Source organism: Varroa destructor, unplaced genomic scaffold (genome assembly GCF_002443255.2).
Source record: "Varroa destructor unplaced genomic scaffold, Vdes_3.0 BEIS01000003.1, whole genome shotgun sequence".
Taxonomy (NCBI): domain Eukaryota; kingdom Metazoa; phylum Arthropoda; class Arachnida; order Mesostigmata; family Varroidae; genus Varroa; species Varroa destructor.
Genome location: NW_019211456.1, coordinates 53671083 through 53698404, shown reverse-complemented (window position 1 = coordinate 53698404; position 27322 = coordinate 53671083). Strand labels below are relative to the sequence as shown.

Below are 27322 nucleotides of genomic sequence, written 5' to 3'. Positions count from 1 at the left end.
CCATATATATATATATATATATATATATATATATTATATAAGTGTGTATATGTTTATCAGTAATGGTACATGCTGCCTGAACCCTTCACTTTTATCATATGCGGGCGCTTCGAAAAGGTGCTACAAATACGCTTACGCAAGTTTTCTAAATGATGAAGGAAGAAAATGTTGATAAAGAGAGCAATGTTACGAATACATGACGAAATGCTTTTCTGACTTCTAAGTGAGCCTCCTTTCCGTATTTCAGGAGTGGCTGGATAGTCTGGGCTCAACTGAGGTGTGATTTGACTTCATCGTTCGATCCATCAGCCGCTTCTACCTCATGAAGCAGCCTTAGTTGTAACTTACGTTAGTAATATCTAACTTTCTTCGGCCTGTGGGATCTCTTCTAGTACACTTCTAATTGTTGTCCTTGGAAGATACACACCCTACCCCCAACTCATTATTATTTCTAAAGGAAATTAGCATCTTACCTTCAAAGCTAACTCCATGCACAGCAAAACCTGCCATAAAAGCTTTTACAGCTTCTACTTACTTAATGAGTCTAGTTTAATATTATACGAAATGACAAGACGATGATCTCGAAATATGTTACACAGTATACCACCTGATAAAAACCTAAGGCAATTTTCTCTGTACTGCGAAAACAGACACTGATAAAGTTGTTTTTTGCTAATGGACAGCCGAGTAGAAGTACCGAGATTGGTCGTATAGTATTACCATAGCTTTAAATCATTGTATGACTATGAGTGAACCAGCAACAATAGTTATGATATAATTTTATAATTTATTTATATAAGAATAATACTTGTTGCAGAAAGCAAAAACACAGATGCAGCACTATAACAACAAGGAAGTATCTAGAGATGGACACCTAATGGGAAAACAATACCGTTTTAATGTGCTGCAAGACACTCATAGTAAAGCCCTATACCCGTAGACACTTGGACAGCAGAGGCGTGTTAAGGATGAAAAAGTGCAATATCCTTCAATGAGATTAAGCCACAAAACTTCTCAGGAATGATATACGCAGAGATCTTGAACCAACATAGTGGAAAGCACTAAAAATACCGCAACATAAAGCAATCTAAAAAGATCTTCATTATTGACAAAGGCCAATGTTGCATATCCATCCAATGGTCGTGACCACGCTAACGATAACATATGCAATATAAACATGCTATTATGTAAGAATTGCAAATGAGAGAAGGGCATTAGGAAATGTCGTCTAGTTGAGAACAAACTACGCTTAGGCCAACGAGGCGCTAAAATTGAAATCGAGTTGTGGTAAAAAAATTGCTAACATTCGACAAGCTATCCATTTACATTTCCGTCGGTATTTCTAAGATTGGCCTACTGTTTATCCACGAGTGGCTTCCTACTTTTCTAGCTGTATTGATATTATGTGTCAAACGTGAGTCATTATGGAAATATCTTTGTCAGTTGTTTATCAGTTGTTGTAGTATAACGAAGCTCTTAAAAAATAGTAATAACAAATATAGTATAATTTGAACAGAATCAAGTAAGAGATATCATTATCAGGTGTTTTCTGTAATTAAAAATAGCGTTATCATCACTAGTATGCCACATTGAAGATCAAGGGACAAGAAAGGTTGACAAAGTTAATCCATATATCAGATTGTGCGAAATGACAATGTTCTGCATATTATGTATACAAACGGCTGGCGTTGCCCTTTTATATGTGAATTACGGTACGTTCGGCGGTTTACTTGAAAAAAAAGTACTTTGTTTTTGCCTGTTTTTGTAAACTTGAAGCTAGTAAAATTGTGAACAACCAAAATGAAGCTAGTGTTGTCAATACAATTGATAATAATCATAACAGTCTTGCTATCGTCTCCGATTCGCTTATGACCGTTTTTGGGATGGAACACTCGATTCAGTTGATACGACTCGTCATGTAAGACGAACAAGTAAATGAATCATATATGTTGAAACACTGTCAAAAATGAAACAAACTGACCGTTCATGGACACCTATATCCATATGACTTTAAAAGAAATCCTCGTAAGGTTTTTCTGAGTGATTACAATGCATATTATCCCGTACAAAGAATTAGAAAAAAGGTACAATGATAGATAGATCTTTGTTTTTTCTTATACATTATCGTTTTTGGCAGACGCATAAAGACAATACATAAGGTTGTAATCTCCACACCCTCTTAAAGAATTATAAAGATATAATATATCGAGCGGCTATTTGCAAACAGTATAATTATTATTTTTGCAAATAATTTGGATTAGATTAGAACATATCATTTTTGAATTAGTAAAACATAACTAAAGGAGCAATTATAACCGCCATACACAAGTAAGCGCAAGCATATAGCACTTAAGCTTGCAATAAATAAGAGACATATAAAAATAACCACTCGATTACCAAATTACGGGTAAACTAATTTGAAGCACACAAGCAGTAACACACGAAAGTGAGAAATTTAGAGACATAACGGATTTCAAACTAGGTGAGTCAATGGGAAGTTAGGAAATAGGTGATATATTAAATGACGAATTACTAAAATAACAATTATGGTTACTCAAAACACAAAAAACGTAGACCAAATACAAGTGCTTGCAGCGAAAATACTGGCACCTTTACTTTCAGTGTATCGAAACAATAGATTAAATCCAAATACCATCTATATGTTGCCGTTAAAACTATTTCGTGTACATGATTAGTACAATTTAACTAATAATAATGTGATAAACCAATAGATAATTCATGAAAGTCCAATTGTGTTAACTACAATTGATGTTTTATACTGTTCAGGGCCAAATAAAAATATTTATGTCTCGGTATCGTGTTGTTCCTCACGTTCTCACGCATTTTTTTTCAAAGTTGTTGAACGAATTCTGCACATTTAGGGCAATGACATTGCAGACCCGATTTATTTCGGCGTAACTGTAGAATTCTGAATGAGAAATACAAAAGCTGTAAGCATCGGGAAACACATAAAGTTCACGCTGTTTTACGTTACGTTTGAACAATGAATATGATTACGCTTATTGGAGCCAGAGTTTCCAGAACAGTTAAATCTAAGATTGTAAGTAAACGAAACAAATATACCAACGATGTGCCTAAAGTGCCATTCCTAGCGATCACGCTTGTTCAAGATAACCAATTCGAGACATAGGCCACTCACTAGTCATTTGATGAATATTTTCTCAATACGTAAATAACTTTTTAAAATCATCTGTCACGCGATATTGTTAAGTGTAAACACCTTAAACTGGGGTTATCACTCAAATACGCTACATACGAAAAATCCCAGTAGAATTACATTTCGGATTTATAGCTGGCCAAAATTTTCAAAAGTACTAGGGCTTAATACAACCAAATTTGAAAGGCGCAAAAGGATTTAAAAGGTCTCAAAATAGTTGATCATTAAAGCTAATATGGATGATTTAATTGCTAATTGATACTTTTCTCGCCAAAATGGCCGTTACTTTCTGCATCCAAGATAGTTTTTTTGAACCATTTTGATAATATTTTTATCCTTTTAAATGTGTACTCTATATCAACATGAAAATTTTACTCATATTTTTTAGAAACTCCACAATAACATACAAAGCCGATTTCCAATAAAAAATAAATTTTTAATTATGTTGAAAGAAACTTAATAATCTTTACTGAAACTATGAAAATGACGCATTATTTTTCGTTTTGAAGACGTTGTTAGTTTTTTTTCTAAAAAGGATTGCTTTTCTTTTGGTACGGAAAATAACGTGTTCACTAGAAGAAACAGCTTATTAAAGTTCGTCCTAATTTGTGTACGACACCCTGTATTGCTTACTACTCGTTTGGCTTTTCGTTACCTTCCTTAATTATTTGCACAATAAATTGATTCTGTGATTCATTACGGATGCCTTCGTTAAGGTAGGTATCCTTTGAAACAATCCATTAACAAACGTACTTTCGGGCTATCTTTTCTTGTTTTAAATCACTTAACACTCAAATTCGAACCATTATGATCCTGAAGAGTTGTGATCTTGTTGTACATTGTCATATACTTCCTGTACCCTTTTTGAACGCGCTTTGTTGGTCAAATAGATATATTTAGCTCCAAAACGATAAACGTGATTTTGACAAAAGTTCTTAGATACTGCTGCGCATTCTTTTCAATCCTTTATACAAGAACCATTCTCTCGACCGTAGAGTCTTTAATAGCACGAAGTAATGAAGAAAGCAGTTTCTTCATTTGCTTCCTTAGAGGATTGGTCTTCATTACGCCACAGACAACACAGCCATTACGGGACATGGTGTTGAATATATTAACAAACTACAAAACAAATTTTTCAACTCAGCTTTGCACCACGTTTTTGTTTCGTTATGTGTTATTTTATCAAAACTATTTTATCCCGGTCGGTTTACATAACACGTTTAGAAGAGAGTGAAGGGCCTCTTCACTCAGTTCGCTGTCCTTAAAGAAAAACCTCTCCTAAACCGTCTTCGTAATTATCGTCGAAATCCAAACTTGAATGTCATTTCTCTATGGCCAAGTAGTTATAACCTTTACATTTGGTACCCTTCTGTTGAGCATTCGTAAGCCCTGGGTTTATGTGTTTTTCCTTACAACTGAAAGAAAAAGCTCTAATCTTCTGCACGGCGCAATAAAATCAAAGTAGATACTCAGCTTTTCTCTAAAGATTTGCAATGGAAAAGTAATATATAGACAAGCGTGCACATCCGACGTATGGCTTGCATTTTAGCTGTTACTACCTAAAAGCTTTTAAAAGATTCATAGCTCAAGACTCAGGACTTTTCTGAAACAGCCTTACGGTACTAGAGCATATTCTTGGTGTCTTCAAACATCCTTATTAGTGGGCATGGCGCAGGCCACAATTCATAATAAAAGAAGCACTGAGCTTCTTTTATAATAATAAATGCATCCGATTCATATGGAAGTATAGTACAGTGATGCCAGATTGTGTGTTTTGTTTTAGGTTTTACAATATTTTTTTTATTTTTTAAATATATGGATTTAAAACATTCAAACCGTACCTATAGCAATTTCAGGACAATCATAGGTTCGCAAAAAATCAAATAAACTTGTAAATGTTTTAATAAAAAGGCTTGTAACATGAAACTACATGACGAAGAACTTATCGCAGGATCAGAGGTAACAAAGGAAAGAAAGAAGTAAGAAATTTAGAGATGAGATAAGATGGAGCTGCTCTTTTTCTAACAATAAATATAATTTCTCGTAATATCTAACCGTAAATCCACGTTGACTTGTTTTGATGTAACTGATTGCGCCAGGTCATAACTTCCCTTAGTAGTACTTAAAGCCTTTAGAAGCCCATGCGTTTTCCCACCAATTTATACTCACTGAGCCCATTTCATATTGGTTTAGTCGCATAGGTTGATGCCGGAATGTGCGATAGCTCTTTGCAACGCTACGATGACACTAGGTAAGTTTTTTGCTCAAAAAGAAATTACCGACTTAAAGAGTTTAAACAAACCAATTATAACACAGACAATGGTGTAGCCATAACAATGTATCGCAGATCTCAACCACAGTGGCTACAAACCGATTAGAAGCCTATAGCCTGATAACACTAACCTCCCTTTTCTAGCGTTCCTGAGAAGCACATTGTCTGTATTTGTCTATAGCTTCAGCTCTATTTAGGCTCCGCCATTTCCGTTTCTCGCTCTTCCCAAAAAAACGTAACCTATTTTCAGGTTACTCAACATATATGGGCTTGTGACATTTTTATTTAAAAATAAACGCTCTATTTGTTGTAATCTTCCCTTCCTAAGTATCTTTGGTTTACAGACTTAGTTAAATAATCAGTTTTAAATAATGGTCCTTGACCTTAGTTTCAAATTCTGCTAGATTTCTAGGGTAATGGAAGATTGTGCCATGCCATTGTAGCTGCTTATTTTAGGCCGTGTTGAGCATAGACAGTTATACGTCTATTCATGTTTTATCTGTAGGGTTTCTATCGCGTGTACGGTTGGAAGCCTAATCAATTATAATATAAAGCGGCAGCTTCCCAAACGAACGTTTGAAAACGCTCGTGACTACTGGAAATTTAATAGACTATGTATGCTGAGAATTTTATGCCAGGACGGAGGCTTCAAAACTGAGCTTGATCAATGATAGCCGAACGTAGCTTTAACAACATTATTTTTAACGATTTAGAGCTTTTTAATGATTTTCTGTAATGGTTACAATACAGTATTATCAAAAAGGCACCCTTAAAGCCAGATAAAGAAACACAAGCATTAGGAAGACGGTCAGGCATGAAACCGCCACTCTTGCTTTACGCATATATTGAGCAACAAACTATGTCGATTTAATTTTTTTTTAGTGGAAGACCCAAACTAAGTGTCGATAATGAGAGAACTAACGGTAGATTCCAAAACAAGTTCGCTGTTCTCAATGGCAGCATTTATGTGAGTTAACTGGCAAACAACTAGTCTGACTTTAAATTTATTTAATGTTAGATGAACTGAAGAAAATGCTTTGCTAGCTCCCTTTGGACTATTTATTAACTGCCGTGCAATAGGGGGATTCAGTATTCGGTAAATTAGATCATATAGAGAGAAGAAGGTACAAAGTAATGAGTAAAAGCTTGGCACAAGACCTTGAGAAACGCCTGCATGCAGCGTAGATTTATCAAAAAGGACGTTTCCTACTTGTTGCATAGTTCTATTGGATAAATGAGAACTGTTGTCGGCTCCAAGGTAAGAAAGTATTATCAACAGTATACTACATTGCAACGTATCAAAAACTTTGCACACGTCGAGAAAAACGCTTTTATTACAACCCTGGGCTTCTTTGACGAAAGAACCCCGTTATGTTACTGATAAATACCTTAGTTTACCAGGATTTATGGAATTTGTACAGTGTGTCCGCAAGAAGGCTAAATTCCTTTATTCCTTTTGAAAAGTTTTATTGTGAATGTTGTGAAAACTGTGGATTGATAAGTTCTTGGGTTAGAATGATTACACTTATCTTTATTTAGGGACATTACCCGGCGTACTTTAAAATCTTCCGGAAACTTTCCTTGGCGACTCAAACAAAAAAACATTTCATACAAAAACGATAAGGTTTTTTACACTTAAGGAAACTTCATCAAAAGCACCTTCAATACAACTTCCGGATCAGAAAATCGAATATATACATAAGACGATCCACGGAGCAGAAAGTCTAAAGTTTCTTGTGCCTGATACCTTCAGATTTAGAGTTATTTAAAAACTGGCCTAAACCCGTCTGCTATATCCTTTTTATTAATATATTTATTTTAATTAAGCAGAAGTTTCTCTATTGGCTTCGCATGAGACTTATGGTATCAGTTTTTTTATCTTGTTTACTCTTTCTTTAATCTCTAATTGATGTGCGGACCTGAAACGCAAGAAATTTGCTTTATCAATGTTGAATTATGATGGAAAGTACTTACGAGAAAGTTCGTTGCAATGCTTACAGAGCTTTTTGAAACTGTTTTTTAACAAGCACAGTATTTTAAAATTAATTCATTGGAGCCTGAGCTAACCTTCGATAATCGTGTGCTGTTCTCTAAAAAAGTCACTTGTTGTAGTAGTTTTGTGGACGTCCTTTGCCCATCGCAAGTCTAAACAAAATATAAACATTGGCTGGACATTTCAGTGGTGCTCATCATTCCACATGCAACAGCGTAAGCCCTTTAATAGTTGAAAATTAACATATGGGTGTGACACAGTCCACAGGAATTAGACAACAGATTAGCACTGCGGAGAATAAGGAAATGCAGATGCTACGTAAATCCAAACAATGTTCTGATCGTTTTCTCTTCTGAATCAATACTGATACTTAATCACTGTTACGTGTTGTTCCACATTCATTAACATGGATAGAACCCATTGATGAATACCTGCTAGTTTAGCATATTTAAATTTTGATTCAAAGATATCTATAAAATCTGACTTCGATGAGCTTGTCGCACGCACGCATGTCACCCACATTCACGTGCAATGATGAATCCATTTAATGCAGATGGATTTTCAATTATATGTGAAGGGCGATACCATAGTCTCAAAATACATTTTTTTCTGTTAACTGTCTGCATCTTCCTTGCTTGTTTACTTAGAGGCGCATCTTCAGGTGTGCCGTCATCATAGACGCCTTTCAGCTGTTTTATGCTGCTATTACGGTCCTTGGAAGTGTTTTGATCAGCTGAGTTACGTGTTTGTGTCATTGTGTTCGACGTCCTCATTGTGTTGAAAGACCCAACAACAAAGGTATAGCTACGGATCTTGCCATCCTTTCAGTAATGATCAGCTTTACATGCTCGAGAATGTAAGGTTCCTAGTATGTATTTCTATGTCACAAGGGCATTTGGTCTTATTTATTGTGATACCTTCACCCACACGCCCCTTTACATTGGGCAGTCAGTTACCTAAAAATAAATTCCCCCATTTTATATTCCCATATGTACTGCTACAGTACTACTTCAGCACTTCCCTTTTAAAAGGTGTTAATCAAAAAAACAGTCATGGGATTAATGCTATTTCGTACATGTGCTAAACCCTCAGACTGGAAACATCGCCCCTAACATTACCATTTGAATTAATGACATAGATATGTACCTTTAAATAAATATTATCATCTTTAATTTTGGAAATACGCACTCATGGAGCACTGGTTGAGATCTGCCATCTACTTAAGTTCGTGATAACCATTTCGAAAACAGTAATATACGTCGCTTTATATAAGACATAGCGGTCCCCGACATAGGTCTATATATATATTATTAGAAGCCTCAACGTAATCGCTAGAATCTAATAACGCGGTAATTTGACGAGGATTTGTGCCACGCACAAAGTTGTTCGGAAGTCCATTTGTTAACATAACTATTTTTACGTACCTCGGGCGTTATTTACTCTTTATTCTGATTAAAAATATTTAGCTTTTCGGGACAACTTCTTTGTTTCCTTAATAAAACACTATCCTTTTGTCTTATTTCTTGTCACACAACGATCTGGGATAATAATTATGGTTCTTCCGCAACAAGGGTCCAAACTCGTCAAAGAGGTACTACTCGTACAATAACTACTGCAGTCAGAAAAATCTCATGTTGATTAATTTCTTCAATTTGGCCAACCTTTTGGTATTACCAATTTTCAAGCCCAATATTCGTATTATAGCATGCTACATCACTAAAAAAAGTTACTTTTGTTTTAAATTCGAAATAATAACTCATCTGCTTACTCTTTTATTTATCTAACAGTTCATGCTGCATGCCCTTAATTTTCTATTATTAGTATTTGCTGTCCCTTATATAGGAAAGCACCTGGCTCTGCGTTAGAGGTTGCATATAGGTTAGAAACCACATTTAGTGATACGCCCATAATGAGAATGGGATTAACGAATCAGCACCCTTTAATTGTGTTCGAAACGCCGATGAAGATAAAAAATAATACGCCTTTGCAAAATTATAAACCCAAAAGGGGAGTATCATAACCCCGAAATTTGTGCGCAAACCTAGCGCCTGTCTTAAGGCGTAATTATATCTTATTGAAAAACGCGAAGCCAAAGAGGCTTTCAGGTAAGTGTGAAACCATTTTTCTGAAATAGAATTCGCCGTTGACGATATACGTTTCAGTGGCATCGGTTCCCGTTTTATTCAACTACAGGCATACATTTTGAGTAGGCGAATGAGTAAGGGATCGAATTCAGCTTGTCCGACCATATTTAGCTACGTGTAAACATGTATAAAGTAAGCTAAAAATCCGAGTCCAGTTGTTCTCCTTTGTGTCTGAAACAGAGGAGGTCTACCAGACTGTCGAGAACTTAACGCATCAGCGTTTGCGTGCACGCTTTAACTTAAAACAGGGTTTGGTTTTTGTAAAAACTTGCTATCGCAAAGGAAGTAAACTACGATAGTAGTCCACAAATATCGCACAAATACGACATTTTCCATTGATACTGAAGCGGCTGCTCAAAAAACTAAGAAAAGTTGACTCATTTGCACATAGACTGAAGCCACGAAAACCCTGAGCCGTACCAAGTACTCACAACATTGCGGCTATATGGAGCAGTGTGCACTCCAATCTAACGACTTCAACGCGGCGTCTTGCGAATCAATTCGACCTACCAAGCAGCTCATTTTGAAATAAGTGATGTGCGACGCAGTCTTGCTGCCTATTCGATGCATGTTTAGGCGGCGTCATACACAATGATTGATATGTTTTCGGTGTTTCTAAAGTCATATTCAAGAATAGTTTAACTTTTACCTTCAGTCAGATCAGCATGTCGCTTCCGTTTTTCGTTTTCTACTTTGACCTTGTATATCGTAGTTCCAATGAGTGCTGAAACTTGTCCTGGTGACAAATGAGGTGTCTATAAAAAAGGAATTTTCTTCTTTATATATAGCAAATCACGCCGGTTATAAAGACAGAACAGTAGATCGTTATTATAAGTTTTCAGCCATTTATGTGTTCAGATCCATTAGTGTTCTCAGACAATAGTAGACAATAATATTTTAGAAGTGAACTGTCAAGATCTTTTTCAATCCGCTCAGTAATTTCATCATCGGCTCCCTTACAAATATGCTAATTTCTACTAGGTCATGAGAAGGCGTCAACATTGCCGAATTTTATCAGTTTTGTATATTGCGTATCAGAGTGATATTATAATGGAACCGTCTTCTTTGTTAACCGTACGTATGAATTTTTATCACTGACTGAATATAGTTAGCCGGGTACTATGGTCCGCGTGTAAAACAAACTTCTCTTGCGAATGAGTTTACAATATCTCTGACAGCCGAAGATCAGTGGTAGGATTTTTCGTTTAACTTGCTCCTAGTTGCGATTTACCGATTAGCGCGATGTAGGACTTTCCCTGGGCCATTTGGGTATCAATGCGAGATTACGGCGTCAATACAATATTAAGTGGCATCACTTGCAATTATAGTTGGTAGTGAGAGATTGTACTGAGTAGCACATCCGATTGTTCAGAGATCTCTAGCGATCTTCTGACCAATCATGCTCTGCATCACTTTTTAAGGAGTTTACCATTAACAGATATACGTATTTCTCGTACTTTATTTACACACGCTAAATGGTAGCTTACATTTTTAGGCGGAGACATGTGTACGATAGTTTCGGCCTTCTTCAGATCTGCTCTACGGTTTTCTAGTATGGTAATGAAACCTACGTGGCTGATCGACGTTTAACTTTGGAGGAACGTTGGACGTTGAATCTGACGTCTTTCATTTATTGGGATATCCCAAATAGTAAAACCAGTAACTTTAAGGTTTGAATAGGCTTCACTACCTAATCCACGCTTCACTATGCTTTGTATCTTTTAGAGAAGAGCTGGGGCCACTTTTACTCCAAACAAGAGCCTAGCGTACCGATACAAATTTTTGGAAGTGTTTATATTCAGTAATTGATCATTTGTTCATCATTTGTAAATGTGAGTCTGCAAAGTCTATTGTCGAAAATTATTTTCGCCATTGAATGTAGTAAAGATATCGTCCGGTGTTGCTTGTGGGTAGATCTTCTTGTATGTAATTCAGATCGGTGGATCCATATTTCACCGGTTTACTTCTGAATTTTCGTTACTACCCAAGCAGCCTGAGGGACATTTATGACAAACTGTCAGTCTTATGTCATCATTCCCATTACCTTTTTAGTTTAGAGAGAATATGACACTAAACTTATCCTATTTGTGTTTGGTTCCATTCGGACACGAACCTTAATGCGTTGGTCCAAATCGGAAGAAAAAATTTTGAAGAAAAAATAGATTATCAAGCAGATTTTACCTGTCATTTTCTGTCTAAGGGCTGTCATTTTCAACTACCATTATATTTACCCATATGAATCTTCGTATATTCTCGATCATAGTTTTCGTACATTTTATATCCAGCAATACTCTAAACGTTTGTCACTAATTATCCCAAGCAATCGAACTTTTTCATGCTGGCTGCACGTAAGATTAAAAAGTTTTGTTGATATGTGTTAAGTTTTCTGTAGAATATTCCTGGGTTGTAATCGTATCTCTGTCTCTTCTAACTTGGAAGATGTATTAACTCTGAGTGATTTGTGACATGTCTTCCAACTTAAAGTACTGTTTTACGGGACTGTGTAGCGTCGAAAACGTCGCGTTCGCATTTCCGTCTAAAAAATACGAGTTCTGACCTCGTACCATACAAAACGCTTTAGTCGTTTCCCAGTTTCTTCTTTCGTTAAGACAGCACAATCTTTGATCATCAGGTCTTCGTATCTGACCTACCAATGCTTGAAAGCAAACTCATTTACAGAGTCATGTGAGAGTCTTGACATTCTGTCGTTATATCCGTATATAACAGACCCTTTTCGTTATTGTCGTTGTTAATGTACTGGTAAGATGTTTTATGGTTTGTATAATCCCGGTACGATGATTCTCGAGGAGTCGATTTAAAAATGCTTCAAATTCTAAACGTCAATCGCTTTTCATATATCTCATAGTGATAATACGTAATGGAAGTGTTGCAGTCGAAATAAGCATAGTTTTCGTAATTTTCAGAGTAACTCGTCGTCAAATCTATGGTGTCTATGGCTAGTATCTAGAATGAGACATTTCATTTTCTGGTATATTTGAATAGAACTATTTTAATTTTTACTGGTTACTCAAATATATGAAGATTTGGGTCAGCCGATCTTGTTGTGTGGAGATAATATCGATTAATTGCATTAACCTTCTCCATGTTTTCCTTGAAGCTATGAAAAGGACAAAGTGTGTAAAATATTCGCAAAAAAATTGTCGATCTAGAAAACTGTATTCGGGAAATGATTGGTTAAATTAGCTTAAAACGGATTGAGTTATGCAGGTGGTTCCCGAAAGGACACTTGGCTAATATCGTTATTTATGTGTAGCGCATCGAATCTCCTGGGTCTCCACCGGGCTAACGAAAGTATACAAATACTCACAGAAATCTGCTTTGACTTTTCATTCCAAGGGCATTAGGATAGAGCTTCATTTCACGCCATATGAGTATAATATTTTCTTCTCTAATTGTTGCTCTCCGAATTGATTGATCAGCCCTGTTTTTTTTTTACCTTTCTCCTGCCACCTCTGACTAGGATATCAAGTAATCATAACAGAGCCACATGAATATAATGGATGCGCTTAAATTCATACGCAATACTTGGACCAACCTACATTATCCATACGTAAACTAATGCAAAAATAATACGTTTGTTCAATACAAGGATATTTCTCATATTATTATTACTAAAGTATATTCCGGATACTCTCTTCTTTGCATCATCGCGATGTTGTGACTTTGCGATAACTATGAACTTACCCAGAACGTAAACTTGCTTATTAAGCAAGTTCTTGAACATCATCGATAATTTAGGATTAGATAAAATATAAGGATGTTTTTTGTGTCCCAAGCATTAAGCGCTATAGGCATGAAATAACTACATAACTACCTTACGTTACCTTTTCTACAGTATTTGTGAAAATAGTTTAGTATAGTCTAATCCTCGAGTAGACTGAGGTCGCTTATTAGTTTTGTATTCAAATTATGTGTAGCTGAGTGCCTTTAAATTGACAATATCTATTCTACTCTCAGTTTACAATGCAGTCGCTAGCTTGGTGTTTGATAGTATCAAATAATCACCAAGGATGTGAATAGTTAATCAATAACCCGCAAAAGTTAATTCAATAAGTCGCAATATATTCAGTGTTGCTTAATTCTTTTATACCACAATTCACAAGTACATTACATCCACTTTGTCAAGAGTGAGATCTCAGTAGTCACACGACTATACGCGCTCTGTTCAGGTTGCATGATAGCCTAGTGGGTTAAGTACCTACTAATACTAGGAACACGTTATGGTTTAGGTTTGAACCCGGCTATTGATGCACGGTTTATTCCGTGTTGGGAGCCAGCCGTCTGATGACATGCATAACGGCGATACCGGGCGAAAAACTGTAAGATGCGTCAGCCGAAGTATGGGCCTCAATATTAAGACATGCACGTTTACTACACTGCTATCCATGGTAGCAGAATGTATTACTACTGTTGGCCAGCATGATCGTCATCATTATAGGGGCGACGTTCATACAATGTTGTTACTGGCCCACCTCACAGAATGCAGAACCTCTTTCATCTACTAAACAACTCGAACGACCAACACGTCTAGAATTTCTTTCATTTGATCTTTACTCTATGCGTCTAGAACTATATACGTATTCAAATTCAAAGTATGAAATTTTATTACTTGGCGCGGACATTATTATTATTCATCTGTACCGCGTTCCCGATTTTATATACGCGCTTTTTCAAACTAAAGCGACCTTTTTAGCATGAAATCAAGTTTCTGTTATTTTCCGTCGACTCATCGCATTGGAACACCTCAGTTCATTCATTGAGTTTCAAAGGGCCCGATACAATACATACTCGTCAATATATATATATATATACATGTTAGTCCCCAAGTACAGGACTACTGAATAATTATCCACCCTAGCTTTACTCACCACAGCTCTAATTTCAACCATTCTAATACTAACGCGTTTTACGTTGTGTAATTATATACATAAGATACAGATAAATGCAGATAAATGTATACATTGAACTAGCCATGCAGATGAGTAGGCATCGCTATGCATAAGTATAAGCGGAACATACACGAATTAGTTATTGTCTTGGTTGTGATTATCAGTGTAAAGTCAATGTACATTTCAGTAAAATTACGCGAACGTTTTATGAGCTTATAACCTAATGAGCTTTAAAGTATATCAACGATCAATATCCAATCCTTATTGTATCGTTTTACTTAAGTACGACCTTACACACAAAGCTGACAAAACTTACGGTTGGAAATATTTCACGCGTGTTTTACAGATTTTTGTGCTTGGAGTTTTGCATCCGGCATCGTCGTTACGCATTCCATCCAAATGGCTGGCTCCTACCATGAAACGAAGCCTGCATATACGCGGGTTCAAACGCGACGTGCCCCTAAGATTAGCACGCAAATATGTTACTGTATGTTGTACTCGGTGGAAATTTAACGACTATAAAAAGGTCGGCATAGATCTATAAAGCACGTAGGTAAACTTTAGATCCGAGTCCGCGCACAGATTGCGCGAACTCGAATCTATCCCATCAGATATTCCTAACGGCAATATCAGACGTAAAACTCAAAACATAAAGAGTTAAACATACAATAATATCTGCCATTATGTGTAATTGCATAGAGCGTATCGTCTTTTTCGAGGACGGATTATCATATATACTCAATTTTCTTTAATATGTATTTAAGACCTAGGCCTATTTTTAGGCATCGAAGTCCATCCAAAGCTGTTTTATTATTTATGAAGTGGATATTTTCAAGTATAATATTTATATTGAACAACATGGGTGTTACTTTTTAAGAATGTATAAACAAGTTGTATGTAAATGAAAACATATATGTATTTGAGTGTAATCTTTTGCTACGCCAATGTTTTGTTCGCTTCGATCCGAACCATACAGAACTCGCAAGTCAGTTGCAAAAATCAGTTCTTAGGATTCACAAATTACTATTAAATATTATAGTAACCCCGCGCGAGACGATATTGATGGGTTCAGACTCGTTGTGGCCTTGCTCAAACACGTGAACCAGAAAAAGCCCAGGGAACATACAGTTTTGGCTGATGTTAGGGTAAAGGTCTTAAAAATTTATGAGTCAAAAAAGCAATAAGCTTGAAAGGAGCAAAAAGGTTCGGAAGGTCAAAAACGGTTGACCGTTGAAGCCTATAATACTATAGTAGGTTCGAAAGTTGACGAAACTGTTTTGTGTTGGGAAGGGCCAGCTGTCTGAAACAGTGCTTAACGGCAGTAACGTCGGACATAAAACTCAGAGCATTCATTAATTTACATAAAAGACCCTATAAGTCATACATAATTTCGAAAACAACCTCCGATGTTTGTATAGAAATTCCGAAATTATCAAGAATTAATTCTTGGGATGTTTTTACCCGTTCAATCTTACCTTGTCGTAAATCTTCTGAGTAAAAAACTCAAACTAGAGTTTTTTAGAAGCTTCATAATGGCCGGCAGCGGAATAGGCCATTGATTTTAGGGTTCTAATTTCGCTATAGGATCGTCCGGCGTAACTCGCTGAAAAATGGTTGATCTCCCCTTATATATGAAAAATTGAGCTCTTGTAATGTTTCAAGTATTATTCATAGCCCACTAACGCATGCCAGATACGACAAAAAGTTTGAAAATTGCGTAAAAATGTATTCCAAATATCTTTTCTCTTAGTATTTTATACAAGAGAAAAGAGGCAAAGGTAAACTAACAGATCAAGCGGAAACGAAGGTTATTGGGTGGATAGTTAATCCTATGCAAACATAATATATAGAAAATCATTAGAACTATATATTATATTACAATGCGATTATTATCCGGTTATGACAGTATTACTTATTGTACACATTGAATATTTAAAGACTTTAAAAAAATTATGAGAGAGTGATTTGCTATTGCGCTAGGCAATAAAATTTCATTGTCAAATTCCATCCAGAAATATCTCTAACCAAAAAGATTATTATATTCTTTTTACCACCTTTTGCCTTTTTAAGCAGAAGCAAGGCTTTGTTATACAGGGCTACTAACCTAAATATAATAGCATTGTTTTAAGTTTATGTTTCTTTCATTATTTCTCATCTTGACTTTCTTTGTGATTTCAAATGCTTGGAAGGCTGCTACTTCTATTGGTTTATTTATGTTTAGTGTATATTAGGAAATTAACCATCCTCAAAAGTAGGTGAATCGTAAAGAGGGTTAGCCTGTAAGGATGGGTTAATTTTGCAAGTTTATTGAGGATATCGATTCGTGCTTCGCAGACGCGATGGGGTTGACCACGGTTTCTTCCTGGAACAGGATTTTCGTATTGCTAATCTCACGTTTTTTTCGCAGAGAGTATAGATTTAAGGCTTAACAACACGTCAGTACGATAATGGATAACAGACAAGAGGCTACTTCAACAATTGAATTCAACTTTGATCTGGGTATAATCCATCTTTTTGAAGTGCTTTATGAGGACGTGACCTGCCTGCTTAGCTACGATTGCTAACTAATCAAAACCTGCCGATAAAAAAAATAGTAGCTCGTGGATATTTTTTTTGTATTTATGTTTCTAAAGCACGGCTTTTTTCGATACAAAGAACATTATTTAGAACGATCGTTAATATGATTTTGGGCATACATGAAATCCCATTTGAAAGGTGTGAACATGTACCCAATTGCTTCTCGAATCCCCGCGCCTTCACACTGACCGCAGACGCAATATTAACTCGACAACGCTAACTACAGGAGCTGTTGGAGGTGTTCTGCTTAGAGTCGATTCCTGTGGGTGCACCTTTATGCCTTTATGTGCAAGATTTCTCACGAACTCGTCAGTCCCCTACTAACATATCCAAGGCTTTGCTGCTATCGGAAAAAAACTGGATTCGGTGCACGTACAGTTCTTCCAACGGTATAATATTGTATACAATGATATAATATTGCATTGTATAATGTATCTGTAGGAGCTAACTAATTAACTTGAAAAATAATGTAGTTAAGGAACTTTTCCACAAGTGGGACAGTCCAATCGTCTACCGGATTACCTATCAGAGCAACTTTTTTCATCATGCCAATTACACATGATGTTCACTAGATGTACTTTTCTTACGTGGAATTTTTTTTATTACCGGAGCAGAAAGGGATTCGCTTAACCGAAGCGAAAAAACTGCCCCAATTACGAAAAACTAATCCTGTTGATCATTGGTACTTGATAACACAAGTCAACCTATCTATCCTAAAAGTCAAACGCGTTTCTAACGGTGCTGCGCAAGAATTCAAATATTGTTTTCGCTTCTATTATCTGATTATATTTGAAAATATAGGAATCAGCATCAGTTTGGAGCTTCGCAGCACCTACCTTTATATATATATATATATATAGATTGTAAGGACGTACATATTTCACATTAAGTCTCTCTCTCTTTTCCTACCCTTTATGAAGCCTTTACAGACTGGAAATAGCGACTTCGTATGGTATATGGTTACTTACTCTCCGTGCGGCACGTATCAGGCCTTCCTCGTAGGTTACGACTCCTTTCGTCGACACTGAAGTTTAATCCTAGAATTGGATTGATTTTAAGCTTTATTTAATTTCCGCTGGGTATAAAGCTGCAGTATTCAAAGATTAGCAAGGTCAGCATTTTTCTTACATTGGCGAAGGTGACTTAATATGCTGAGTTAATTCAGATGGTCCAAAACTATACGTCATCCGAGTGTAGCACTTATTAATAAGAGCGGTTCCAGGATGCTGAGCTAGTGTCGCGTTACGATCGAATTTGACGACAGGAGTGCTGCTTGCACCTTAGACCGGCCCGCCAGCTTGATCACCTCGAATCTCAATTCAGAACTCGCCAGTTATTAACGAGAGAGACATGGGTACACAGCAGTGATCAGTGCACTGCAAAAATATTGAAAAGTAAGTGGCTTCCTACTCAAGCAAGACATTCTTTATTACTCTAACCCAATGAAATGACGACCCGTACTTTCGCGGGCAACGAAGGCTCAGTATTTTCATTTTCAAATTATAACAGGATGCACGTCAGGACAACAGAAAAGCTCGTTGCGTGGGTCTATTACCGCGGACTTGTGCGAGGCACTCGAGATCGCGTCGAGAGCGGAATAATTGCGTGATCTATCAATTGGCTTTGCAAACTGTGAAATTTTGTCCACAAAGTGTACGGTAAAATCGAAAAAGGATTAGACAGCGCAGTGTAAAGTTGAACCTACCGGGTGTATAATAAGAACATTGCCCTGGATAAGACTATCCGGGTTGAATGTGTTTCTTAAGCCGTTCAGGTGGCTAACGTAAGTGATGCCTAACGGTCGAGCTGTGATATATCAATATGTATGTAAATAATAATATGTAAATAAACATCTTTTCGGCTCGGTAAGCACAGAGACAGTGGCTGTAGAGTGCTTGTATCTACCGACCTATGACAAAGCTGAGCCAGTCCCTTTGAATATGTATTATACCCACGCTCACTTGGTTGTGATATGACTACAGCCAAAATATGCAAGAATGGGCTAACCGTTTCATTGACATTACATCACGATGGCCCAATTGCAGCTGTTTTCTGCAGGATGTTTGGATTGTTTGGTTTAATTATGCGTTCATCCATTAACAAGCAGCCATCGCGTGGGGTGTTATAAACCATCGTGCCTGTCGAAGATTTTGGAGCTTTGGTGAAAGTTTAATTATTAAATGCGTATCATTAAATATATTAAATATGCAATATTGGAAAGGAGTTGCAATTGTCAAAAGAGTCACACTACTTCGTGCTCAGTAAGATTAAATGTGGTTTCGGAGTTAACTCTTCTTGAATGTTCTGCTATTAGGCTCAAGGAAGGTCTATCTGACCAAAGAACGTGGTTTTGATGATTTCGATTGCTTTGTTGTATAGATCGATTTTTTTGCCAGTTATTGTTACTACAGCATATAACTGGTAAAACGTTGAGAGTTGTGATATTATCAAAATTTTGACACGCGAACAAAGTTTCATTCTCAATTTAACCATATTTGTGTTTTGCCTACGCTCAAGGCCAGACATGCTAGCAACCGCTGCTAGTATTAAACCGAATTTTGCACCATAAAGGGTCAGTCATAAGTTCGATTCAAAAACGCTTTGTCGAAACATTTATGGCGTTCTTCCATGCATTGTTTTTACATATCTATATAAACCTACCCAAAGGCCCATGATCGCGTTTCATCAACGAGAGCAACATGTAGTGGCGTAGCAATCAGAAATTGTAACTCTCTTACGTCTTTCAACGGCGGCTTTCTATAAACATTTTCTATAAATAAATAATAATAAATAAAAAATTTCTATAAATATTAATAGGGAATTTTTGTTCAACTTCTAACATAGATACTCTTGTGTTTTGTAGAAAAAAGCATTCCTCGATGCGATAGATCGCAGTTTGTGCAAACTCTTCCATTCATTCAGCTCTACTAAACGTAAATTACGCTCATTGACTATCTGACCAGTGACAATTCAATCATCTGAGCAAACAGTTAATATCTGAAATTTCTGTAACGTTCTAGATCAGGTTTACAGACGTACATTTGAATCCGAAAAACAGCCTACTCCATTGGTATATAGCTTTTACAGCAAGAGTGTTTTGAGCCTCAGTCGACGCTTTAGTCGAACAGCATTAAACTACATTTTGCAATAATCTGTCGATTGACTGGAAAGTATTTTTTAAGCAAAGATTCAATAAGTTAAAAAAAATCCTATTAGAGGAACCATAGTGTAAATGACCAGTCGATCAGCTACTAGATGTCGTCTCATGGCCTAATGATCCAATGTGTTAATTGACACATTGATTGATAACATATGAAATCAATATCGTAAAATATCATAAGCATGAAAACGATTTAACTAGAACAATTTTACATTAGTTCGTGAACAAATAATTGTACAACTGAAAAGTTCATTTTGTGGGAGCGATTGTAGGGGCAATTGGCTACATCTTTTTTAGGTGGTTCAACAACATTCGAGATGTTTCTCAATTTTCTTAAACCTCTAGATGAAACCTCCTCCAGATTTATTTTGGATTTTAAATCGGACGACAGCCTTACCAAGCTTACGGAAGTTACCAAAAATGTATCGTCCAAAAGCTTGAAGGTTTTGGCTAAGTTTTTTTTGTGTAGGAGCGCTCTAAGCTTGATCTCCCGGATACCGCAGCACTTTTTTTTTTCTAAATAATAGGTTAGATTTTGAGCAAGATGAACAACTCTCTCCGTATAAACAGGTTGTAAGTGACATCAAAATTGCTGCTTTCAAAAACAACCAACGGGAGCTTTGAGGATTTTGTGTATCCTTGGGATAGCGCAAACGGTTTTCCTGTCATTAGATGGGCTCTAATAGTGAAGTACATTTAGCTCTTGATTGAAGACCTTCTTCGTTACTGGACTCTTTGAATTCGCGGACTTGAACATGCAAACGCCCCAGTGAGTCAAGCCATCGGCGCGGACGTATCTTAACTTTCCACCAATTGCAGACTTTTCCCAGAACTGCTCACACTGTACCTGCTATGGTCCCATATGCACTTTAAACAATGATGCAGTATGATTGAACTACTTGCGGGAAACGATTTAGCTATAGAAAAACCTCCAAATGGCTGGACCGTTGCAAAATCAATTTACCGGACAAACGGTAGGAAACAAAATCTATTGCACGACCGCACGCGAAAACGTTCTATCTGTTATTATTCCGACATCAACGTTTTCCGACCAAACGCTATTCCATGTAATTGGACAGCTTTTCCACTGATCCCATCGGTATCTTCCTGTCGGATAAGTTTTAGTGTAACATCCTGCTGTTGGCTAAATCGATATATACCTAAAAGTGACTCTTCCATCTAGTAGTTCAATTTTATTGCTTGTTTCATTGTACAACTTTTGTCCTAAATGTATATGGGACCATCGAGTTTGAGGTTCCGTTTTCCTAAACGCAATGCAGACACAGCTTGAGCAAAAAAAGCTGTGATCGATCTGTGATATCCAGATTGATGCCTTCATTTATTGGGGGGAGGGGGGCGGTACTTGCTTAGCTTGTTCAGATCCGCGGGTTCAAAGAGTCGCACCATAGATAAGCTTATCCTCAATTAAACTGCGGCAAACTTAAACGGCCATTTTAATAGTGCAGTCGGTTTCCATAGTTATGATCAACGAACCAGTTTGTGTATCCACTATAATTGCCGAATAAATGCGATATGGAGAAAGTGTTGTTATGCTTCATATAACTGAATAGGCTTGAATAATAAAATTAATTAAAACAACATTATTTTAATTTCCTCAAAACAAACTTATAATCGCACCTAGCACACTTAAAGCAGGTCTTCTATTAGAGAAGTAACCTGTCCTCATACCTGAGTATGGGTAGATGTCCTCAGCATGCCTCTTTTCTACATTCGACACATTAAGTATCGTAATGACGTTTATTATAAGCTAAATGTTGACATGTCAAAAAACCAGATCGCGTGTGTTATTATTAACATAGATTTATTCACACTTAATGTGAGGTAAAACAATGTTGTAACAGCAAAAAAATTGGATCGGTTTCAGGTTAGAGGAGTCTTTATGCTTATATAGATATGTATCAAAAAAAAATTTTTAAAATATCACATAACAAGGTATCATACGTTCTCGTGTCATTAGCCGCAGTTCGACGGGCCATGTGATGTATTAGAGGTTCTTATAGCTTATTTGAGCTTGGAACTAATAACGTTTGCATCCTAGTTCATAATTATAAATGATGACTGCAAGACAGTGTCATTATTACACAATTCATCCGTAAAATCATGAAGATTAAGGTATATACTCACGTTTGCCTGTCGATTGAATATCGCATGCAAAAAAAATCAATTAATTGATTTTATACAGATGATATTTCAATGCAACCAGATGGCATCATTGTCCACGTAACCTCACTTGTACCCTCTTTTCCTGCTCTGGATAGCTGCAATAGCATTTGCAAAACTTTCTGGTATTTGATAGTCGGATAAGAGTTTGATGAACTTTTTATGTTAAAAGAAGCAATATTTCTGCCGTGTTGAATCCCCGCGACTGATTCATTTTAACAAATACAACGTTGTTATGTAATAACAATATAAAGTATGTTCATACGGAGTGTATAAAAAACGGAATATTCTTATAATTGCATATAAGAACAAATTACTTATGAGCGAATGTCGTGATGTATTCTTCGAAAACCATCGATAATTTGCCAGTGGCATATACGAATACATATTGAGTTCGGTGATATGTATATACGTCCGACGCATACACCATAAAACAGACCCATACAAAAACTATAGAAATAATTGTGAAATGTCGGGTGTAAGCCAAATACTTATTAAAATACTTATATAGGTTGGAAGTAAAGGCAAAAATAAATCAAATTTAAGAATCGCTGACTTCAAAGACAAGCATTACTGCATTAGACTATACGTTTATTTAGTCTAATTTTAGTAACTATTCCTGATTCGTTATCCCACTGTACAAAAAGCTTCCAGTGTTAAGCAACTATAACCGCGGCTAAAAAGGCAGAAAAACACTGAGTAACCGCTTTAATCAATACTTAAACGGTTTTGGTATAAGCATTTATATTCGTGGTATAGACGTATTAATCAGTGCATACATAATACGTCACAAAATAAGTAGTTTAAGAATCATTAAAATTGATGAAGTATGTGTTGCACATTATTGTTGTATCACAAAACATGATACTCGTTTCACGATACGAAAGGTAGATAATATTTCTCTAGCCGCCCGGAAGACGTAAAATTGATTTTCGAAGCAAATATTTGAAACTCAAACCACACAGAACTAACGTTATTCGAAGACATAACGAAATTCGAAGCATCTGTTTAAGACGCATTCAGCCGTCACAATTAAATGTCTTCACTACTATCTTTTAGCGGTGTCTATCCACACCCCAGTCGCAGACTTATCCCGAGCCTCCAGACTGAAGGCGGGACCGTTGTTCATCATATAACAAGCAGACCTTGTCGGCTGTCTAAAAAAAGATAATATCTCTTTGAATGGATTGGATTGTCCATTTTGATGCATTTTGATGAGATTTAACCGTAACCCTCAACTACGGCGTGTGTCTAATAAGAATATAAAACGGTGAAGCGAGAGTTAGTCTAGCTCGGTTGCACTCTTGTTCAACTATGCTTTTGGTGTTTGTGCCAGTCGGTCTATATACACATATACCCGGATGATGTATTAAAGTCTAAGGGGTAAAGTCTGCCTTTTGAGGGATTATTTTGGTAATAACGTGTGCATGTGTGCGTGTGCTTGTGAATGACGATTACTGTGATACGTCGCCGTAGATAGACCATGAACGTCAGTGCTAGGATCTTGGTGGTAATGTTCGTGTTATTTGTGCAACTCAGTCAGGAGGGTGTTATAAAAGTATCGCATAAAAAGCCGATCAAGATCAAAATACAAGCAAAACCGGCAGTGTTAATTAAAAAACCTCTTCCATTATTGCTTCTTAAAAAGCCATTATCTCTATTACTATTGAAACGTTACAACAGCAAGTTCCGTAAGGGGTGGCCTTTATCAGCTCTTTTTACTTTCAAAGCGGTCAAATACGCAAAGGTGAGTTGGGTGAAGGTGCGTCGATGTCGCATGGTTCCTATTGCACAATTCCGCAAATCTACACCTCACTCCCTTGGGCTCAGTCTCGCTGAAAGGACAACCTACTTCAAAATATCAAACCATCATAAAGCCGCCTGTTAGGTAGTATTTGTGTCCGTTGTCCCATTTACGCATAATAAACACGCATTTCTAAATAACTGACGACTTACCTACTCGCACTGAGTTCCACCTTCCTATACGATATGTCTTACAGCTTGCTTTCCTGACGAGCTTGGTGAAGAAACGAAGACGGAGATCGTTAGCTGACAGCACACTCTTCTCAGCACCCAGCATTCAAGTGTGGTTGAATGATCAGCGTCGTTTGGCTGGACGTTATACAAAATCAAACGGAAATCGTCAATCCAGCAGAGTATTTCGACTGGATCTACGTACTTACGGTACGGTGCCTAAATCACCTACTCTAAAGACAGAACCCTATGTTCTGTCTGATGACGCCACTACGAAGGCACCTTACACATCCAACTTCGTGTCAACCAAATTGGCTGATTCCGAGCCAACCACAGGCAGTTTAACAGAGCCAGGGCCAACTACATGGTCACCATCACTTCAAGGCTATGTCGATGATTGCAGTTCTCCGGTTAATGCATTACGCAGAGATCATCCTAACCACTTTGCAAAAAATACGACTATTTTTTTCAGCATGAGATCTGAGGCTGAAGAGAGGTTTCTTAGAGAGATTATTAGCGGTCGGAACCACGTTAGTAGTAGCAAAACAAACATTACAACAGCTACTTCGATAACAGATGAATCAGGTGACGATTGGTCAGATAACACGTCGGCTACAAGGGAGATCAGTCAGCAAATAGATGAAACAACTACAGACCATACTGAATTTAGATTCACACTACCAGAATCCACCTCTAATGCCAAAACAAGCGCAAAGCATGGTCAGTTGGTCGACGGCATTTCGCAACAAGAGCACCAACGGCAGTTCACAACAGAAACAGCCTTTATGTTTCATGAAACAAGTGAAAGTGACTTTGTAGAATCATTCGAAGAGCAAAAAACGACCTTTAATGAGAGAGGCGTGTCCGAGAAGGTCAAAATATTACCAGCTTCTGATAATTTCGAATTGTCCAGCCATTCAACTACAGAAATAAACGAATCTTCCTTTGACTATTCTGTTTCAACCTTACTTAGCGAAATTCCAACGAAGACAATACACAGACCTGTGGAAAACATGACTGATTGGCCGGTCGTGTCGATTGTCACATCTGTCTCAGAGCTCATTACAACAAAAAAAGAAGAAAAACTGCCTATAGCTTTCGTCGATCACAACGATATTACAACAACGGAAAGTGCTGCTACCAAACAGACAGTTATTAATCCAAGTCCAGTAATCAGTGTGAAGACAGTTCTGCGGAATATTGCCAAGTTGCCCCCTGAACATGCGCATGCGATTCAATTTGACTCGAGTTCGAGCATGGTGTCCCCTGGGTATGTCGCGAAAAATCAAAATAGCTCTGCTGGACATCCCATTCGACCGATAATCATAGGCAGCTTTGAATTCTCTTTTGATTCTAACAACGATGCAAAGCAAAGATCTAATCGACCTAAAGCGTTTACAAAAAATGATGCAGTCGCAGTCAAAAGGCAGTATGCTTCACAGTCGCAGGTATTTTATGAAAAAGAAGGAAGCCTGGAGCGGATTACAGACACACGTGACATTGGTCAGAACCATACAAGCAAAACCATAAGCTTTTTGACTACAGAACATGTTTTACAAGCTACAACGTCGGCATCAAATCTTCATGCATTATCGACAACGCTTCCCTCAATCACCACGCCCATGCCCGGTCTAAAACCTGCCATTCTTAAAGCCGATGTTACAAAAGCTTTACATGAAGTGCGCGCCTTCGATGATAGTGATGAATCTAATAAATCTATAGAGCGTCTAACAGTTAAGCACAATAAAAAACCGCTGTCTGATTCACCGACGCAAATAAGGACACAAACAAGCATCTCACTAAACGAGCTGGGCGAGCCTTTCAATCCAGAGACGAGGGTAGTCTACGACAGCAAAATGACTCCAACAGTCGAAGAAGTGAAGACCGTTAAAAAAAAACAAACGTTTCTCATAGGACACACATGGACAGGCAACAAAAATACATCTAAAAAAAACAAAGAAACAATATCAAATTCACCTACTCAAAGGCCAATGGAAGAAGCATTTACAAAAGTAAATAAAGTGTCTTCAAAGCCCACGTCTAATCTTGCGTCACATGAGAATCACAATGATGATGTTAACGAAATTTTTAAATCACTTCGAGAAAACGATCAAGACGGCTGTATACAACGTGCTATTTGCGAATACGAAGCTATGAAAAGAACGAAGACGCTTAACATCATGGAAGAAAGTTTCGTGGACCTGTTCGGGTAAGGGCTCAAACAAACTACGTTTCAATTTTATAAATATCATGATGCAATAAAGGAAACAAAAAAGAAGAAAAAGAGAAATAGTTTTCGTATAAATTGATAAAACTATCCATGGAAGTCTTTTAATGCATTTAATAAATTATTGACGCTTTATAGATAGTAACGTAATCAATGTATTTTGCATGGCACAGGAGCACTATAATCTAAAACAATTAGTTTATTTTTAGAAAAGTCACAAAAAACAACAACTGTTAAGAATACAGGCATGTAACTTGTAGAATACAAATGCTTTTCTAAAAGAGGTTTTTTTTTCTTGTAACATTTAAAATTTTAAAGTTAACTTTAAAAATAGCCTTTTACCTATTCTCTGAAAACTAAACTCAGCTCTAGGACAGTTTGTATAACGCGAGTAACCTAATAGGCTTAGAATACAAATTTCGGCATAGGCACAGAAGAGTGATTGCGTTAATGTATTTTTAGAACACAAAGTCAGTGTAACTCTGACGCCTTCCTGAGATGATTAAAAAAAGCGCTGGCTAAATTACGAGGTCGCTTAATGAAACAGGCAAATAGACAAGTGCATTTTAGGATCGGACATTATCAAACAAGGTAAAATTTGTCTGAACTGACTATTTGCTCCGATGTAGTCTGTGTACTGAAATAAAATATTAATTTGCAGCACAACGTGACTCGTATTTGATTATCTGTTTTTATGACTATATAT

At 36.9% G+C, this 27322-nt stretch overlaps 2 protein-coding genes across 20 annotated transcripts in view; both read left to right on the top strand.

The window, feature by feature from the left end:
• The window catches only part of LOC111246719 (uncharacterized), a 100111-nt gene extending 97299 nt beyond the window's left edge, over positions 1 to 2812 (top strand). For 14 of the 17 annotated variants that reach the window (XR_015323214.1, XR_015323219.1, XM_086982858.1 and 11 more), the window contains one exon: positions 248 to 2812. Coding sequence is in view for 12 of the 17 variants with exons in the window: in XM_086982860.1 (XP_086838986.1) it covers positions 248 to 283 (36 nt within the window). In the remaining 5 variants the exon portion in view is untranslated. The remainder of the gene's footprint in view (positions 1 to 247) is intronic. The other 3 variants (XR_015323217.1, XR_015323215.1, XR_015323218.1) reach the window with 1 other exon arrangement.
• A 5125-nt stretch (positions 2813 to 7937) lies between these two features.
• On the top strand, positions 7938 to 27271 carry LOC147757136 (uncharacterized). 3 transcript variants are annotated; one of them, XM_086984016.1, is made up of 3 exons: positions 7973 to 8241; positions 14844 to 14984; positions 24416 to 27271. In XM_086984016.1, exons 2-3 carry the CDS (start codon positions 14913 to 14915, stop codon positions 26600 to 26602), a joined length of 2259 nt encoding a protein of 752 aa, XP_086840142.1. In that variant the 5' UTR covers positions 7973 to 8241; positions 14844 to 14912; the 3' UTR covers positions 26603 to 27271. The 3 variants fall into 3 exon arrangements, 2 of the variants coding, with proteins under 2 accessions (XP_086840142.1, XP_086840141.1); XM_086984015.1 differs by having other exon boundaries at positions 14844 to 15023; XR_015324038.1 differs by lacking the exon at positions 14844 to 14984 and having other exon boundaries at positions 7938 to 8241; positions 24416 to 24553.
• The last annotated feature ends 51 nt before the right edge of the window (positions 27272 to 27322 follow it).